At 36.4% G+C, this 20,041-nt stretch overlaps 4 protein-coding genes across 4 annotated transcripts; 1 reads left to right on the top strand and 3 right to left on the bottom strand.

Annotated features, from left to right (window-relative positions):
- Positions 1–269: 269 nt before the first annotated feature.
- Positions 270–4,062, bottom strand: LOC117631965 (zinc finger CCCH domain-containing protein 14-like). Its single transcript, XM_034365319.1, has 3 exons — positions 3,797–4,062; positions 2,551–2,611; positions 270–1,417 (listed from the first exon to the last, which is right to left on the bottom strand). Exons 1-3 carry the CDS (start codon positions 3,879–3,881, stop codon positions 655–657), a joined length of 909 nt encoding a protein of 302 aa, XP_034221210.1. The 5' UTR covers positions 3,882–4,062; the 3' UTR covers positions 270–654.
- Positions 4,063–5,398: 1,336 nt separating this feature from the next.
- On the bottom strand, positions 5,399–8,079 carry LOC117633071 (protein NRT1/ PTR FAMILY 7.1-like). Its single transcript, XM_034366742.1, has 5 exons — positions 8,029–8,079; positions 7,697–7,847; positions 7,395–7,612; positions 6,747–7,306; positions 5,399–6,569 (listed from the first exon to the last, which is right to left on the bottom strand). The coding sequence occupies exons 1-5, from the start codon at positions 8,077–8,079 to the stop codon at positions 5,708–5,710; spliced, it is 1,842 nt and encodes a 613-aa protein (XP_034222633.1). The 3' UTR covers positions 5,399–5,707.
- A 2,447-nt stretch (positions 8,080–10,526) lies between these two features.
- On the top strand, positions 10,527–11,600 carry LOC117633076 (AP2/ERF and B3 domain-containing transcription factor At1g51120-like). The gene has a single exon (XM_034366753.1). The coding sequence runs from the start codon at positions 10,527–10,529 to the stop codon at positions 11,598–11,600; it is 1,074 nt and encodes a 357-aa protein (XP_034222644.1).
- A 2,789-nt stretch (positions 11,601–14,389) lies between these two features.
- LOC117632426 (protein NRT1/ PTR FAMILY 7.1-like) lies at positions 14,390–16,751 on the bottom strand. The gene is made up of 5 exons (XM_034365894.1): positions 16,698–16,751; positions 16,329–16,494; positions 16,006–16,223; positions 15,351–15,910; positions 14,390–15,254 (listed from the first exon to the last, which is right to left on the bottom strand). Exons 2-5 carry the CDS (start codon positions 16,492–16,494, stop codon positions 14,390–14,392), a joined length of 1,809 nt encoding a protein of 602 aa, XP_034221785.1. The 5' UTR covers positions 16,698–16,751.
- Positions 16,752–20,041: the final 3,290 nt, after the last annotated feature.

Here is a 20,041-nt window from a genome sequence, read left to right on the forward strand (position 1 = left end):
ACAAAATAATAAGATCTGTACCTATCCACCACAACCCTGCGCTTTCATACTGTTGGAGCAGATGGCCTTGTGACCTAGGGGCTCACTATCAATTTGAGTTCAATTTTGTTTAATCCATTTCCCCAATTGCATTTCATTACACGGGTCTCTTATTCTTAGTAAGCTAGTTGACCAGAACAGTGTCGATTGGCCCAATCTTATTATTGTACGGCAATGGCTCACTTGACTGCAAGTTATAAAGCAAAGAACGATAAAATGAAAAACTTGAATAACAACTCTCTAACATCTCTTTTTACTTTTTCTTTTTAATCTGATGAAAACAAAATTAACACAACAAAGCAACCAAGAATAGCATTTGCCACTTCACATGCTACTGGCAACTGGCAACTTATGCTTAATCGCTAGATTAGTTCAACCAAGAAACCTCAGAGTGATCCCACAAGACAAAAGTGGCTAGGTAGAGATCAAATATCGCAAGCTACTATAAAAATTTCCAAAATTAAAACCCTAGAAAACTAAGGAAACTGCACTCTTGGAAAATTCAACGAACACAAAAATTAATGCTGTAATAAGCGTATCCTACGAGAGAATGGTAAGAGGACATGAGAGAGAGAGAGAGAGAGAGAGAGAGAGAGAGAGAGGTATTGAAAGAAATCACATCCCCTGCCTGCGCAATTCTTCAGGTCCATGTGCAAAGTGGCACCTGTCCCCAAACGTGCATGTGCCTTTAGTAAAGTTCTCACAAAGCTTAGTCTTGAAGTTGCTTGCTGGCGCTGAGGCTGCCATACCAGGGTTGTTCCTCATGTGAGGTCCAGCAGCTGAGCTCACGTTCACAATAAGCTCACGAACCATGGCACTGGCATCTTTAATTTGATCGAAGGTACCCTCAAGCTCAATGTTTCTCAGCTTGGGATCTGACTCATGCTCCCTTATAGAAAGCTTTGCCCCAGTCACACGACATATTTGCTTTGAGTTCACACCATTTTTCCCAATTATGGCTCCAGCAAGTGAAGCATCAACGCTGATCTTAGCTGTGGCAGTGGCTCCAAATCTCGCTGCAGCTCCATGAGTTTGCTGGGGAGGCTCCATCCGACCTCCTCCCATCCTGCCTGGATATCCTCCCCCACCACGAGGATCTTCATAGGATTGAGCAGTGGGCCTCCCAAGCTCCCACTCACCATGCGCAAAATGGCATTTATCCCCAAACTTGCAACCTTCAACTGTGTTGTACTTATTACACAACCGGGTCTTGACAGATGGAGGAGAAGAACCATCTGGAAATGATGGAGGGGCAGCTGAGTTTCTAGGAGGAGGAGGAAGAGTTGGGTTGCTACCAGTCATCTGAGACACCGCTTTGATGCCGCCAGGAACATAATGCAAGAAGTGACATCCCTCACCAAAAGGGCACCCAGAAGTGCTGTATAAAAACAAAACAAAAACTTCTGAGCACAAATATGACAGAAAATTACAGGGAATCTGACAAACAAGCATACAGATCAGAAATGGGGTAAAGAGCACGTATTATATATAAACTCAGCTGAGACAAGGCTGTGTAGCACATATAGGAAAAAGGAAACCGAAACTTAGGATAAATTCTTCACCAGAATCACTGCCCCAAAACAAAACAAAAAAGCCAATTGGTTTCTCTTATGAAATGTATGAAAAATCCTAAAAAGTCTGGAACTATGTATATTTTTTAACTTTAGCCAACTCAGGCAAGAAATGCTTCATTAGCAATGGAAAAGCTGTTCTTTTAGAAGGTGAATACAAGGCCAAACTTCTATTAGCCAACTACTTCACCACCACTCTTACCTCATACTGAAATGAAAAAGAAATAAAGCATCAAAAGACAAGCTTCTACGAGTGAAGTCTGAGATTGGAAAGGTAGCATAATTCACAACAAGATCTCTCTCTTACAATATAAAGATACCAACATGACTTAGACCTCATCCTAAACAAACCTTAGGACAAATTCAGTGAATGAAATACAGACGGAAAAAAATTTAAAACTTTTTGAAAGAGATCAAGGAACAGTGACGGTTTAAATAGAAGCTTTACGCCCCACACAGTTTAACAAAATGCAAGTGGAGTCCCCATAGTTTTTGAAAGAGATCATGACTTAGACTTCATAATGAATCAGAATTTTCAATTCAACTTACTTTTTTTTCATAGTCCGAACATAAAATAACCTGTCTTAAAACTTAGCGACCAATTGCTTTGATTTCAGTTGCAAAGAATATAAAAGAAGCTAAATATAAACACCATATAAAGGAAACTTCTGCATCCCATACAACCGCATTAAATTACATAGGATCCAGTACATATTTAATCGAGCTGTTGTCATTCAACCATATCTGTTCAGTCTTTGTTATCATGATTAGAACAGAGAGTTCAACCTGTATCACAGCTTTGACCGCCCATTTCATTAGTCCAAATTGCAAATATTTTATTCACAAAAACTGGATAACAACTCTTTCTTGAATTTATATAAATTATCAATATGCAAAATTACATTTAGAGTATTCATTTTAGATAGGTTAAGATTAGAACCTGAAAAACTTTGTGCATGGCTTCGATTTGCTTCCTATACCAGTTGTAAAGGACTCCATTTCTGTTGCAGAACATTAATTAATTTCCCTCAGTTATGCTTACAGTGGGTTATTAATCCTCAAAACTTTAACAATATTCAACATGACGTTACCATTTTTATCACTAATAAAAGATATATAAAACACCAATTCCATTGAAGAATCCAAATAGTCGAAGAACAACCCTCTTATACTGTTGATTAGAGAAAGACCTCTAAACCCTGTACTATTTAATCCAACAAAGAGGTAAAAACAAAACTTAAATCATATTTTAAAATTATGGTTTTCAATATATTACTTTCAAGAAAAAATTTGAAGTTTCCATCCTCACAGGAAAGTTAAGAGAACTTAGGATTCTCCATTTCCTTCTCTCCTCGCCAGTCATTAGAAAATAGTCATTTAAAGCCGTGGATACTCTCACTTATCTACTTACATAGTTTTTTTTTTTTTTTTTTAAGTTCTAACAAACTCCAAACGGAATAAACATATCCTGCAAACACTCAATAGCCAACTCTGAATTGCACTCCATCTACCCAGCAAAGAAATTTTATGAAGGCACAAGCCTTTTAAGAAACTTTATAATCACCAGTATGCAAACAGAGATGAACACTTAAATGAGATAGCAGCAAAAAACAAAATTTCCTTTCATTTTCAAGTTTGGAGTGACGAAAAGAAATAGAACATCATGTTAAATCTCGCTCCACTACAAAGAACGCTAATGCCTTTAATGTGCATTTCACGCAGAAAAAACTAGCAATAAACTTAGCTTCCCAAGTGCCCAATTGATTAATCAAAAAAAATAAAAATAAAAATCACTGATTAAACTTCGTTTTCTTAAACTTTCCGTACCAAACTAAACTGAGCTACAAATTCAATACTTTTTAAACTTGAGCTAAAAATTCAATGTTTTTAAAATACTTTTCTTCATTCTATTACTCCAGGAAGCTTAACACTTGAGATTCAAACTGTCTTAAACTTTTTCCACACTTTTAAGATTTTCATCAAATTAATTTATTCTTCCACTTCCTAAAGTACTCCAACCAAGTAAAAAGCAAAGCTAAATGCACAAAAGCAGAACAAGCACCAACCCTAGCTTCAATGCATAAAACTTACACATACATATGTCATACATGTCTGCGCGTGGTAAAATAATATAAAAAAACAAAACAGAACATGTGAGCCTGGTTGAAAGTAATGCGTAGACGAACCTGGCTTGGATTTCTTGAAGCCGCCATTGCCATTAAAGGAGGCAGCTTCGGGCCTGCCTCTCTTGCGCCCACCTCCAAAGTCCATTACAGCACAAGGAGAGAGAAGCGTGCGAGGCAGAAACCGCGAAAAAGTAAAAGAACAAAAATGAATAAAAACCCTAGGAGATAGAAGGAGAGGGAGAAAGAGGAGAGATTGAACTGTCTAGGGTTCACGAAAGAGGGGAAAGGGAAGGGCGGACTTGAAATTGCAATTTAAATGGGGTTGATAAATATATATTTTTTTAAAATAGAGATTTTTTTTTGGCAATTATCTTACTACGACGACTGTGGTCTGTCATCTGTGAGACGGTGATAGAGCCTAGAGGGGTGGGGGTCACGTGCGCCCCGTGTGACGTTATCGTTTAATCATCTTTTGTTGGGAATCCGAATCCGAATCTCGGATGATGAGATGGGATGCGTGTACGGCTTCCAAGGATTGGATCGGGCTACCAATTTCATTTAATGGGCTCATTATAAAATTTATGGGCTTTTTTTACAAACAAAAACTTAATGGGTTTCTAAATTAATGAGACTGGAAATTCCTTGATATGGGGTTCTTTAGAATTTCCTACAGGCCTTTTGAAATAAAAATTAAAATTAAAAAATCGTATAGACCTCCATAAATTTGGGAGAGTTGATTTGAAAGAAGTCTACGATCTAAAACAGGGGAGTAATTATAGTGTACTATAGGAGTATGATGAGGTGGTGTAACTAATTCACTTATATTATAATACGTGTATAAATTATACCACGTGACTGTATTCCAGTACCATACAATAATTTCTCACAATATGGGCCAGTGATTACAATTGCTTATATTATTTTGTTATTCTCTTTTATTATAGTTGTCATGGGGTTAATATGTTCGATAAAATGTCTCAAAGAGCCGGAGGGTGGGCATGGAGCCAAGGACAAGTAGGCAAAATGACGTGATGAACGAAAAATTCTTGAATCCGTCATCGTGTGGTGGCAAAGATATGTAAAAATAACATATCGACAAAGTAATTCTTAAAGTGTAATAATAGATGGTAAACTTTCACTAGTTTTTTCATTTCCTTCCCATATGGCAACTTAAGGCAAGCTTTGCTAAGTAATGTGACATTCCAGAAGCTTTCTCATACTCTCTGCTTTTTCAGGCATTAGCTTGAGAGTCACGTCTAGGTAGCTAGCACCATATTCATATCCTATTGGACAGTTCAAATTGGTGCAACCACAGGAGTCCTAGCCTAAGCTAAGCTTATAGTGTTGGCAATGGTGTCACTGCGTCCAAATTCACAGTAGTATTTAGCGTATGTCCACAGATCTATCTATCAACTTCATATATATAATCATACTCTCTCCATAATTTATAGGGCTCTTATTATAGCCAGAAATTAAGACAACCATATTGCTTCACTTCACATACAAAATATCATTCTTCAACGTTTTTAATAAATGCGTACATGTTTTGGTCCATTTTCGTAGTGCCCACTTAGCAGTATCACTGCAGAGCAGACATATATGAATCATGCATGCTGAGAATTACCATTTTCATGATGATCAATATGTAAGTTCTATCACTTTCCTCCCTGGAAGGAATCCAAAGCTGCAATCACTTTCCAAGAATTCAAAAGCAGTACATGACAATTTACCAAAATATCCACTGATTCCATTAGCTCTACCAAAATGTTTGAAACTTACAATGCAAGCCAAAGCTGCCAGCCTAAACAAACTTATTTATTACTTAAATCTTCTTAACTTGGCAAAAGCATGTTACACTATTTAGGAAAGCAATCATTTCTCTTCTGCAATATATAAGAGGTCATGCTCTCTCCTCTTCTGCAGCACACAAAGATTATTTCTTAAACTCATGCCAAGTACTAATCAAGATGCCTAAACTCTTCTGAGCACCACATCTTGTTGAATTTCAATGATCTGAATTTCCTTCTCAGAGCCCTCAAGGTTAATGGACTTGTACCACTTAGCACAAAACACGTAAATCACAAAGTCGAAAGCTGTTAATGCTGCAATTAGGAAGTAGAATCTGTCCAAGTGACCTGTGTTCAGATCATCTGGGATCCAACCAGGGTCTTTACCTCTAGCTGTAATTCCCATTACCATGTTAACCAGAAAGCTGCTCGCGTAATTCCCAAGCGACATTGAAGCCATGCAGAGTGAACTTCCGAAGCTTTTTATCCCATCGGGGGCTTGTCCATTGAAGAATTCAAGTTGACCAACGTACATAAAAACCTCAGAAGCACCAACAAGAACATACTGTGGAATTTGCCAAAATATGTTCAGAGAACTTATTTTCTCACCAGGCAGCACATGCTTGAGCCTTGCAATCTCTGTGGCACCAGCTGCGACCATTGCCAGCATGCCAATAACGAGCCCTATCCCCATGCGCTTAAGCTCCGATATCCCTTTGGTGTTCCCACTCAGCTTTCCAGCTAAAGGCACAAGCACTTGGCGATAAATTCCAGTGCAGATGAGGACACTGCATATATCAAAAGCAGACATGCTAGCAGCTGGGAGGTGAAAATTTCCAAAGTTGGATTTCATCACATCCCCTTGCTCTACAAAAAGGGAAGCCATTTGTGTGAAGACCACAGAGTAAATTATAGTACAAAGCCAAATGGGTAGCATTTTCAGGACGCATTTGGCTTCCTCGACTTGAGTTACGGTGCAGAGCCTCCATGGATTCTTAGGGCCACACAGATCATCCTCAGTGATTGTTGCTGCCTTGTCCAAAAACCTGATCAAATTAAGAACCAATTTAGTTTAAGTACTTTAGACAAGTGCTATGTGGATCTCGAAAATTTCTATATGTTGTCTTATTTATTTACTATGTATTGAGTAATTTGTAGTACATGGTATGATTTGAAAGACTTTTTACTGTAAAGTTTGTACGGATGAAAAGTCTGATACTTACTCAATCTCATTGCTGTGGTAAATCTTTCTACTCCCTTTGATTGCAGAGTCTGGTCCTTCCACCTCATACAGGTCATCCGAGTTTACTGGAACAATATCCCATTTCCTAGCTGCAGCGACGAATACCTGAGCGACACGTGGCAGAGGGTTGCCACATGGTTTTATGTACCTATACCCTGGTGTCCCTAACAAAAAGGACAAAAGGGCTATGATAGCAGACCCCAATGACACCACAAACCCCAGAGTCCATTTGCCAGTATCCTCATAATAGACCAATATGGTGTTTGAGAAAAGAGACCCAACATTGAGTGCGAAGTAGAAATAGCAAAAGAAAACTGCTTTTGAAGCTCCCTCTTTAGGATTTGCCTCATCAAATTGGTCAGCTCCAAAGGTTGCTATAGTTGGCTGGTACCCGCCATATCCAAATGCAACCAAATATATGGACAAATAAAAGATAGCAACACCTACTGGGGATGCAGGCATGCACACTATTTCTCCATCACCACAACCAGAAGGGTGGAACAAGAAGAGCCAAGATGAAAGAGATGACAGCACCAAGCCCTGATATTTAATTTAAGGCAACATCAATTTTCATTCACTTCAAAGAATATATGTACTTTACAATAAAACATAATAAAAAATTAATTACCACTACGAAGATGAGCTGAAAGATAGCGCAGGTTAAGTAACGACCCCAGTACGAATCACTGAGAAATGCACCAATTAAGGAGCACAAATAAACAGTTCCAGTCCACTTGCTGACACTGTTGGCGGCAACGGCATTCTCTTGATCAAGAACTCTGGTTAAAAACAAAACCAAGTTCACACCAACACCAAAGAAAGCTAGAGTTGCTAGCCCTTGATTCACTGCACAAGACAAGACCAACAAGAACATCATAAATATATTAAAAGAACGAAATTAAGAAAGTGATTATCATTCATTATTGGTACCTAGTAAGAGGCTTGCAAATTTCCATCCTCCTGTGCTCTTTCTAATAAGGGATGTCTTACTTTTACCAGCTATCACCTTCTGTTCGACTTCATATAAGTTTCGGTTCACAGTTTCTGATTCTCCGGTGCATCTGTTGTCTTCTCTCACCTGCTGCTAGTTTTTTTTGTTTTTTTTTTTTTGGTGGATCAAAATGAAAATAATAAGTAACTATTTCTGATTCATGGATGCTATATATAACAGTTTGCAGATCAATCAAAAGCCATATAACGACTTTACAGAATCATCATCATCTGAAACAATATATTTTACTTGATTCCAGTACTTCACTGACCTTTCGCGCAGCCTCATTACTAAAGTTGAGTAAATCCATAGAACTGGCCATTGAAGGTTCCTTCTGCAAAATATATATCAATGGAAATGAGAGAGAGTTGAATCAGAATAAACAAATTTGCTAGCATGGTGGAACTGTTGAAACCATATATATATATTATGTATCAATCTAAGCCATAGATAACTGATAAAGAAAGCAACAAGAACTTACTTCAAAGGTAATGAGGTTGAAGAAGTATTAAGATGGAGTAGTTATAGAAATGGAACCAATTGAAGAAAATATGATAAGAGTTGGTTGTCAGAGTTCAATATAAATATAGCTAGGGGAGAGTAATGTGGGGGAAATTAATAGTCATTTTCAAACTTACTTTATACTTGTTATCAAACAAATTTACAAGATAAAAACTGAAAAGAAAAATAGTGGTGGAATAGGGAGAAGGAGAGGTCAACTTAGAAGAGTCTGTGCCACAAACTAGGTCGTTTCTTCCATGAATGGCATTTGATTGCTCCTGTGAAAATGACCTATTGATATATAATATTTTATATATATATATATGATTATGATGATAGTCTCTCCTCAATTTCAGTAATTTTTATTCAGGTTAAATGTCTGTAAATTCATCACTGAGCATAATGAGCAGTTGTCAAACAGTATTACCAAAAGAAAAGAAAAAAAAAAAAAGGCAACAGTCGTTATTTTAATACTATTTGACATGCAAGAAAATTAATAGTTTTTCCATGATGTAATGAATCATGAGCTCAAAAATATATAATATACTTTTTGAAAAGTTATGTCCAAGATATATGAATCATGTCAAGGAAAATAAAGTACACATTAAAATATTCCTGTTTTGCAGTATATTATGTGTGTATATATATGCATTGTATATTTCATCAATTAAAGTTCAAAATACAGGTTTTAATTAGTGCTACTTATTTATATAATTTTTTTAATAAAAACGATAGTTTAAACTACAGACTTCTGATATATGAATTTTTATTCGGATAAAGCTCCAACGCTTTTTCAACCTGTACAACTGTACTTACTGGCTGCTATAGTATAGTAATACGTACGGATATAGGTTCCTAATTATATATATATATATATATATATTTTAAAGTTTGATTAGATTTGTTAATTAAGAGTGAAGTGGCATTGGGAGGGTTAGGTCCTAGGTTTGACTATGGATGTACCTTACTCTTTCCATTCTCTTAAACCATGTAGTCGAGACAGAATTAGAACCTAACCAATGGTTCTATCTCTTATTTTGTAGTTACAATCGTTAGGATATTTCAGTTCATGTCAGCTTAATTATTGTCGTTTATTTGTAAATTAATGTCTTGGAATAAATCTTGTCTATGTATCCTCATAAAGGTAAAAAAAAGTTAGTTATAGTGAGCTAAGAAATGGTTTCTTTATTTTGCACGAGGCTCTTACTTAGACCAGGTTATAGCTCAATGCTCCCTAATTTTAAGTTGTTTATCTTTATCTTACAGAACGAAAATTATGTGTGTCACGTGTCATATTCCTATTGTAGTTTTATTAACAAAAATGGAGAAATTTTCAATGTGACAATCATACCCTCACTCGGAGTTACCAATATTATGTGATAACATACTTATTTTTCGGCAGCATGGTTTTACTAACAAAGTCCAAGAAATATCAACTTTGTTGTCTACCGGTACTTTAACATGTGGATTAATAATACCACGTAACACCCAAAAAATTTCCGCTAAATACAAGCAGTGTTGTTAACGTAAAGCCCTCTAACATAATTGGGAATCCAAAGTGGAACAAAAATCTTGCATTTGCTTGCATATTTGTTTTATAAGAGCCAAGCTGTACATATGAAGAATATCTGACACATCAGTTTCCTCTATAATTAGCACATAAATTGTGACACATCAGAAACTTCTAGTGACTGATTGAATGTTAGGACATCTCTGATGTAGATTATGCCAGCCCATAATAAGAATTGAAACACCTACGTACGTACTTGTAACTTGTAGTCAACTATATGCTATAAACAAAATGGGTTATTTAGTTTCAGAATGCAACACCTAATTAATTTGCCTAAATTAAGATAAATCCGGCCGCTTCAAATTTGTTCTAATATATTTGACTTGATTTTTCACTTGGAAAATTTTGTTACTTCTTTCTAGAATCATATGGTGCTTAATAATTTGTTGTTACTTAACCTAATTCAGTTTAATATTTTCAACTCTCAGCCTTTCAAATAAAATCTACCCATGTTCATGCAACATCATGCTCATCTTGCAGATCTCTCTCTCTCTCTCTCTCTCTCTCTCTCTCTCTCTCTCTCTCTCTCAAAACCAATATTATGATCTGTGCAATGCTAAAACTAAAACCTTTTCTCATCATGATTTTCTTGAAACCCCATCATGAGGATCGCCTTGCATTTTTTTAGCATCAGTTGATCAATTAGTCTTCACATCTCCATGCCAATATTGTGCTTGTCTTTGCCCTTGAGATTCACAATGGAAGAAGATGCTGCATCAAGCATGATTTCAAGAGTCCAAAGAAATGTAGCTCTCGAAACATCTGATTCAAACGACAACGATTTTGGACTGCTTCATCCAAATAAGCGTGCGAGACTTGACAATGATGTCTCATTTGCAAAATTTAAAGGGGTTGTGCCACAACAAAATGGTCACTGGGGTGCACAAATATATGCAAACCACCAAAGAATTTGGCTTGGCACCTTCAAGTCCGAGAAGGAAGCTGCCATGGCTTACGATAGTGCGGCAATCAAGCTTCGAAATGGTAAAGATTTGCACAGAAATTTTCCATGGACCAATTTCACCATTCAAGAGCCTGATTTTCAAAACCATTACACAACAGATGCAGTAATAAAAATGATTAGGGATGGTTCCTATCCATCCAAATTTGATGCATTTATAAGGTCACAAAAACAATCACAAACTGAGGAAATGGGCAAGGGTAACAACTCAATTAGGGTGCATGGTGATGAGAAAATATTGTCTAGGCAACTCTTCCAAAAAGAATTGACACCAAGTGATGTGGGCAAGCTCAATAGGCTTGTAATTCCCAAGAAATATGCTGTTGAGTATTTCCCTTGTATTTGTGAGAATGTGGAAGAAAATGGGGTTGATGACATTGAGCTGGTTTTCTATGACAAGCTCATGAGGGTGTGGAAGTTTAGGTATTGCTATTGGAAGAGTAGCCAAAGCTTTGTGTTCACAAGGGGTTGGAATAGGTTTGTGAAGGAAAACAATTTGAAGGCAAATGATGTGATCACATTTTATACATGTGAGAATGATGATCAATTGAGAGAGGAAGACAGAGAAAGTGCTACATTTTGGTTAATTGATGTGATGCATATTGAGGGTGAAAGCAAGAGATCATGTTTGCTTGAGCAGGAGATCAATAAGCATGAGTGTGAGGATTTGCAGGTCAAATTGGAACTGAATTTGGGGGGAAGTAGCAGCTACAAGTTTCAGCAAGGTGAATGTAAGTATAGTGAAGATCACAAGGCATCCATGGCTGACCAAAAAGGATTTAGACTATTTGGTGTTAATATTACTGTCTAGGAGATTATTTTTCTTTTCTTAAATCCTTAATCTCCTGAATCTTACTTTTGATCCTTTTAGGTCGTCAAAGCACCAGTTTGGAATGTAATTTTTCATCATGAACAAATGTGAAATTTCATTGTTGCTACATATATAGAAGCCAAATTCTCTCTCTCTCTCTCTCTCTCTCTCTCTCTCTCTCTCTCTCTCTCATATTTAATTGTATGTTTCACTTGTTTATATCAGTAGTAATTCAGACGTGGAAATGGCAAGTGGGCATGTGCATATCTCTACAAATATACGCATACGTCATCCATGCATTATATACGTACGTATTCATAAACTATATACTTAAATACTTTAAATATTTGGTATAAAAAAAATGCACATATATGCAGAAATGCTTATGAAGATTAATATAAGGAGAACCTGATTTCAGTCCTAAAGGAAAAAATTAAATAGAATATTTTGATAAGGATCGGTCCATATTACACTGTGTATGTGAATGACTTATCAAATCAACCATTCATGAGAAATATGGGTCTTATTCAAACCATCTTATCAGCAGATAAGCTGTCTCCCACTCATCCATACCCATTGATCCATTCCACTCATGCATTGATAAGTGGTGGTTCTCCACCTTCTTCTCTGTCACTCTTTTTCTTCTTCTCTCCATGAATTGGACTTTGTTTTTGGATTTTGGAGCAAATATGAAAACAATGGGGGTATCGGATTTTAGAATGGGGCTCATTATATCACTATCTCTGAGTTGTCTTTCAAATATAAGGGGTGAGTTTTGCTTTCTTTTTGGCCCTTGGCCCCCATTGTACCCCCAAGAAAAAAAAAAAGAAAAAAAAAAGTAAAGCTTCATATGTTATTTCATTTTTGTAAGGGAAACATCTAGAATTTAAATTCTACAAAAAAAAAAAAAAACATTTGGAGACTTATAGCTAGTACTTTTGAATTCAAATTAAATAATCTAAGTTTTGGAACCAAAGGGGATGGATAGATGAATTAGAGAAGGATGTAATATATACAAACACAAATTTGTGTCTCCATATTTTTGGACCTACAAATGTTGCAGCTAATTTTTGGCCATTGAATGTGATGCGACCAAATCTTGATGCCACATCTAAAGGCGCATAATATTTCGTACAAGTGCCTTCTATTTCTTTTATTTTATTTTTTCTAAATAAACCAACTTTATAAAGTGTTTTTTTATTATTAGTCTTTATTATAATAAAACTTGGACTCAAAATGGACCCGAAAGGGAAAAGGTTTAGAGTAGGGGTGAGCACAATTTTGGGTCAACTTAACTGAACTGCTCAATAGCCTAACCATTTAACTCGATCATTAGAGGGTCGGGTTGGTCTAATAATGAGCGAGTCTTAGATTCAAAAAATCATAAACCGCTATATATCAGGTTGAGTTACGGGTTATGACCAAAATTGACCCAACCCAACCCATGCCCACCCCTAAAGATTTTCCTTTTTTTTTTTTTTTTTAATAAAAGCAATAGTTTAAATTGCATATACATTTCCTCTCTCCACTCCTTTTAACTAAAAACAAGTATCGCTCCATCTCCTTATTAATAATGTTTGAAGTTTGAGTTAATTTTATTCATATTTTTTAATTTCGTATAACATAAACACAAGGCAAGTCAGAAATTAAAATCATTTTAAAACTCAACATATCCAAGTTAATTCCAATGTGTCAACAAATAGTTAAGGTTATTCATATAGTACAATGGGGTTATCATATCACTGAATTTATTGGACAGATACATCTGCCATTACCTTCACACTCCATAAAAGATAAGGCAAAGGCAATTCATTATGTTTATGGGCATATAAAATGGCATAGAAGAATCATCCAATTCGTGCACATGATTTTTTTTCTCCATATCTTTATCTTTGGCAACAACATGACATCATTAATTATCATATGCTACTAAAATAATGATTAATACATCTTTTGTAGGCATGACTATAAAGCTTAGTGACGATACAAAATGTGAAAAATGAACTTCAAAAATCTCAAAGGTGGACTAACAAACAGTTTTTCATGTGATAAATCCACACGATTTATGCGAAAGTGGCGAATTGAAGGACCCAAAGCAAAGGTGGGTTGTACTATTATGCATTGCATGCTTTTGGTCTTATTAGGTCTAGACTCTAGATAGTGAGACTCCATGCATGCCAGCACCATACGCAACAAAGCTTTTGCTCATAGGGACACCCACCTAACCTACCTACCCACTGATTCGTTTTCAATTTTGCCAACAATTTTTCAAGTAGTTGTTGCTTTCAGCTCGTGCATGAAGTGTCCATTTGTGATAATAAATAGGATCATCGCAAAACTCGTAGCTGAAAGAATTAAAAGTATTTATTTTTGCATTCGAAATTCTGAGTTGGATTATTTCTTTTCCTAACATCACTTGTATTTACAACAAAGCCAACAAGAAGAGGACCTCTTTGGGCTTATAAAAGGATTTAGGTAGTGGATGATCAGTTGTTTGAGTTGGGCTTTAACCATTCTGAAAGATAAACCAAGTTGTTTTCCAATCCAATCATGTCACAGGTAATCATTAACAGAAGAACATACCAAAGTAACCATTCAGAAAGATAAACCAAGTTGTTTTCCAGTCATATCAGAACATACCCAGAAAGGCATTTGAGAGAAAGCGGAGGTCATCCTCTCTTCTTTCTTGCACTACAATTATTCTAAAACTCATGCTTACATAAAAATTTGAAAAAAACAAAACAAAACAGAGGGAAAGACTGCCTACAAAGAAACATAAAATTAAAGGCCTAAACTCTGTTGATCCCCACCTCCTCTTGTGGACTTTCAATGCTCTCCATTTCCAGCTCAGGGCCTTGGAGGTTAATGCCCTTGTACCTCTTAGCACAAAACACATAAACTACAAAGTCCAAAGCTGTTAGAATTGCAATTAGGAAGTAGAATCTGTCCAGGTGACCCTCATTCAGATTATTTGGGATCCAACCAGGGTTTTCACCTCTAGCTGTAATCATCATCACGATGGTAACCAGCAAGCTGCTAACATAATTACCAAGAGATATGGAGGCCATGCAGAGTGAACTTCCAAGGCTTTTGATTCCATCTGGGGCTTGTCCATTGAAGAACTCAAGTTGACCAACATACATAAAAATTTCTGAAGCACCAACAAGGACATATTGTGGAATTTGCCAAAATATGCTAAGTGAGCTTACCTTCTGACCAGGCTGCACATGTTTGAGCCTTGCCACCTCTGTGGCACCAGCTGCAACCATTGATAGCAAGCCAATAATGAGCCCTATTCCCATTCTTTGAAGCTCGGATAAGCCTTTTGGATTCCCACTTAATCTTCCAGATACAGGCACAAGGATATGGCGATAAATCCCGGTGCAGATAAGAACACTGAATATGTCAAAAAGAGACATGCTAGCAGCTGGGAAGTGAAAATTTCCAATGTGTGATTCCATCACATCACCTTGCTCCACAAAAAGTGAAGCCATTTGTGTGAACACCACTGAGTAAATTATGGTGCAAAGCCAAATGGGGAGCATTTTCAGAACGCATTTGGCTTCCTCAACTTGAGTTACAGTGCACACCCTCCATGGATTATTGTGGCCACTTTGATCCATCTCTGTTATTGTTGCTGCCTTGTCCAAAAACCTGACCAAATTAAGTAACAGAAAAGTTCATTGCCATACTAAAAAGCTAATTATTATTTTGTTTGTATCAAAATTAATAAAGTGAAATATTACATACTCAATCTCTTTACTGTGGAGAATCTTTCTACTCCCTTTGATTGCAGATTCTGATCCTTCCACCTCATACAGATTCTCAGGGCTGGCTGGAACAACCTTCCATTTTCTAAATGCAGCCACAAATACCTGAGCTACACGTGGCAAAGGGTTGCCACTCGGTTTTATGTACCGGTACCTTGGTGCTGCTAACAAGTACGACACCAGGCCAACGATAGCAGATCCTAATGACACCAGAAACCCCATAGTCCAGAACCCTTTATCCTCATAATAAACCAAGATGCTGTTGGAGAAAAGAGACCCAACATTGAGTGCAAAGTAGAAATAGCAGAAGAAAGCTGCTTTTGAAGACTGTTGTTTGGGATTTGTCTCATCAAATTGGTCTGCTCCAAATGTTGCTATAGTAGGTTGGTGCCCACCATATCCAAGTGCTATTAGATATATTGATAGGTAAAACATAACAACACCCACTGTAGATTTTGGCTTGCAAGGAGTTACTCCGTCGCCACAACCAGACGGATGGATCAGGTAGAGCCAAGATGACAGTGATAATAGCCCCAAGCCCTGATTGAGGAACATTAAGTTTTTATACCAATGTTTCAAAAAACAAATACAAACATTAAGAAATATGTTGGCAACACCAAAAAAGAAAGTATTACCAGCACAAGGATGAGCTGAAAGATTGCGCAGGTTAAGAAACGACCCCAATAGGAGTCACTGAGGAATGCTCCAACAAGGGAGAACAAATAAACAGTTCCAGTCCACTTGCTGACATTATTTGCCGCCGCGGCATTTTGTTGATCAAGAACTCTGATTAGAAACAAAACCAGGTTCACACCAACACCAAAGAAAGCTAGTGTTGCTAGGCCTTGATTCGCTGCACAGAACAAGCCAGACAATTAATATATATCAAGAGGAAAGTATATCTTTGCAACTCTATAACCTAAGGAATGAAAATTTGATTGTCATCAATGATGTGTACCTAGCAAGATAGTTGCAAGGGTCCATCCTCCTCTGCTCTTTTGAACAGGGGATTTGGTTTCCTTACTCTCAGTTATCTCAGTTGTCACCTGCTGTTCATTTTCAGGGATGTTTGTATCCACGGCTCCCGACACTTCAGCGTCTCGGTTATTGTCTTCGCTAATCATCTGCCAATGTTTGAAAGGAGAGACCAAGTTAATTGCGTTCTACAAAGTAACCAACTTTCGAAAAACGTACTCAATACCAATTCAAGGGCATGACATGATAGCAATATAAATCAAGCCCTATTAATTGAATCAAACATGAACATCAACAACTAAAGTGTAGCTATAACATTACTATGAAGCCAGCTGAAGTGTAGGATACCAACCTTTTACGAAACTTGATAACTGCTTTTGAAATTCTGCAGGACTCCGGTGACGGGGAAGAGCGAGTGTCGGTAGTTACAAGTGGCAATGTAGGCGAAATCACATGAGTTGCCAGAAAACTAGAAAATACGAAAAAACCTTTTGTCATTTATGGTGGAGAAGCGAAACAAAAATTTCACCCCAAACGATGCCCCTTAATGCTTCAACCCAATATCTCAATCCAAACTTCTTGAAAAGCCTACCATGTCAGACTAAAAACCTAATGCAGCTTATATAAAGAAAAGACCAAAGAAAGAGAACACAAAGAAAGAGGACACAAAGAAAGAGAACACAAAGGGAGATGTTGTTGCTCAAAGAGAAGAAAACACTTGAAGAAGCATGCTTGTGTGTATATATCTATATATATGTATTGAAGGCCTGTTCCAGTGATGACAAATGCCACACATTCAGGCTTCTGTTACGTAACAGATTTCAGAAAAAAACTCAAATGCTTTGGTCTTATCCATAACTAGTTTTGAGTTTACAAGTCATTCGGATCTTAGATTTTAGACCTGAAAATATATATATATATATATATATATATGGTTATTGTAATATAATTAAGTTCATTAACAAGTCCAGGTACACTCATTTTTATTAGGATTTTAGCTTCTCTTTTAGTAGCAACAAGTGCGCAGTCATAGCCTTCTCCCCACAGAAATAAATTAACTTAAATTAAAATTTCTGGATTTTTAAACAAACATTCTAAACCACACAACTGATTCTGAATCCCCCTACATTCGGGTGCAATGCAATCCTCCTAACTCTTCCTTTCCATGATATCTCTTCTCTTCCACCTTAAATAAGTCTTTGTGTTTGTCAAAAGAAATAATAATAATAATAATAATCTTTTATCTTGTCCATCCCAACTTTTTTTAAAACCTCAATGATGGTAAAATCTTGTTTGAAAGAAGAAGAAAAAAGGGTCAAAAATAATACAGTCCAAGCTACTAAGCTATTATGTGATTATTATGCCAACAACATGATTTCATGAAGGTGTAGGAGAGTACCTCAAGACCATCCTCTTGGAGGGAAATGATAAAAATGGCCACCACCCAAACCAAATTTTTATCAAAAGCTCTTTTAACTTCGATATGCTTCACAGTTACAGTGTTAAATAATGAGGTAACAATATATATACATAAATTCTCCTATGCAGATTTCGGGACTGATTTAGAAATTCTCCTGTATGTTTCAAATGCATAAACCAAGAGCTTTGATTTGAGGGAGATGAGTTTTTGCAGTCAGCCCAAAAGAAGAAAAAGAGATGGAAGATATTCTAATGGGTTGTTCGTGGGGTCTAGTCTAGAAACTGGAGACTGGCCATTTATTGCTTTACAGACAGAGTCTACTTCGTGTCACGACCATGGAAGGTTGTTATATGACAGTTATACGAGCACTCACCACTTGGTCGGTCCACTTCATCGTGTCCAAATGCAAACATGTCGCATAACTTCTGGGAAATGAGCATTGACTAGAAAATAACATACTAAATCAATTTAAGGCCTCTTTTGATTTGGGTTTTCAGTGGAGTTCATTGTGGTTGTATACATCATATAATTCTAAGGTTTTTACATTTTACAGACTATGATTTTAGGTTTTGGACATTTTAGCCGAGTCCAACAGCTATGGCTAGTACATAAATGTCACATCTCCATGGTTTTAGCCATGCTAATTGCATCTTTCAAGTTTAACAAATTTCAATAATTGGATTGCTTTAGTTTATTTTTCTTCTTTCTTAATCAAATTTTGGTCTGCCGTTTTTTTTTCTTTTCATATAAGCGATATTGGTGAAGGAGGAATTTGAATAGAATAACTCGGGTGCACCATGCATAGTAAATGCTCCTAACCGTAGTTACAACTTACAAGACCCTTGCAAATTTGATTCCACCCCTTTTAAACTTTGTGGTTTATGTTGTGATGTTTTAGGCAACCTGCAAAATAGACATTATTTCAAACAAACATTATACTTGCAAGTGCACGACCGTTGGTAATAAAGCTATGTAAGTGTGAGGTTGATCCCACAGGGATTGGATCGCCTAATTCCATTTGATTTCCTAGTGAAAATAAGAAAAGAAAAACAAAGAAAAACAAAATTACACCGTCACATATCTCCAAGGCTAAAATCACACTTCAAACACACAACACATAGGGGTGGTTTGAAATGAGAAACTAATTCTAGAAACACCAGTGAAAAGAAATGCTAATTAAGAACATTAACAAACATAAGTGACAAAATGTAATCTAGGAGAACTAAAACTAGAACACCTGGAAGTCATCCCTGCACTTTTACTCATGTTATTGAATACTCAAAGCAAATAAACTCTAGACACATTGACGAAGATGTTCACAATCAAGACCGGGTTTAGTGGCTCAAGACGCATGATTCTCTCTAAAATAAGTAACGTGCGTATTTAGTGCTACAATACTCGTGCTTCCCATAAAATCATCTAGATGTGTTTAGTACTTCAATTTAATCACATATGAAGAACTCATTAAGTTTGAAGAGAATATGAACATCACAAGAACTCTAATAGCATGGTGTTTACATTAGGCATTCAAGAAACCAATTCACATGGATGATTCTTACTTCATCCATTAGTTGCTTAGGAAAACATGAAGGTATATATAATCTCAACAATCTCAGGAAGTATGCTTTCAAGGGTTATCAATAAATAAAAAACATATATCAAGGATAGATTATTTTAGTGAAGATGAATTCATCAATTGTTGTCAAGAAACCAATTCACATAATGCTCACTTAGAAAGGATTCAATCATTTGTTGCTAATTAGAAATTATGTTCTTGGGTATCTTACACAACTTCTCAACTTTAGCTAGATGTATACAACATAAGGTGATCAATCAAAGGAAGCAAACACATAGCATATGATTAATTTAGTGAAAAAAAATTCATCAACAACATCTAGAAATTCATAAACTCAAAGCATCAAAACAAAAGTGTAATCATATTTAGGGCTTCAACCTAAGCCCTAGAAAAATAAGAAGTTACATTGAAACTAAGAAAATACAAGAAAGAAATAAAATGAAATAGGGTTAATCGTTTTATTAGTTCCTGAATTTAGACCCGATTTGCATTTGAGTCCCTCAATTTCCAAAACGGTTCCCGTGGTCCTTTAACTTCAGTTTCGTTAGGACAAATGGTCTTGCAGTCAATTTTGTTAAATTTGCCCCTACATTTAACAGAAAAAGTTAACATCTTGCAGTCAATTTTGTTAAATTTGCCCCTACATTTAACAGAAAAAGTTAACAAAATTGATAGCATGATCATTTGTCCAAACGAAACT

This window comes from Prunus dulcis, chromosome 6 (assembly GCF_902201215.1).
Source record: "Prunus dulcis chromosome 6, ALMONDv2, whole genome shotgun sequence".
NCBI lineage: Eukaryota > Viridiplantae > Streptophyta > Magnoliopsida > Rosales > Rosaceae > Prunus > Prunus dulcis.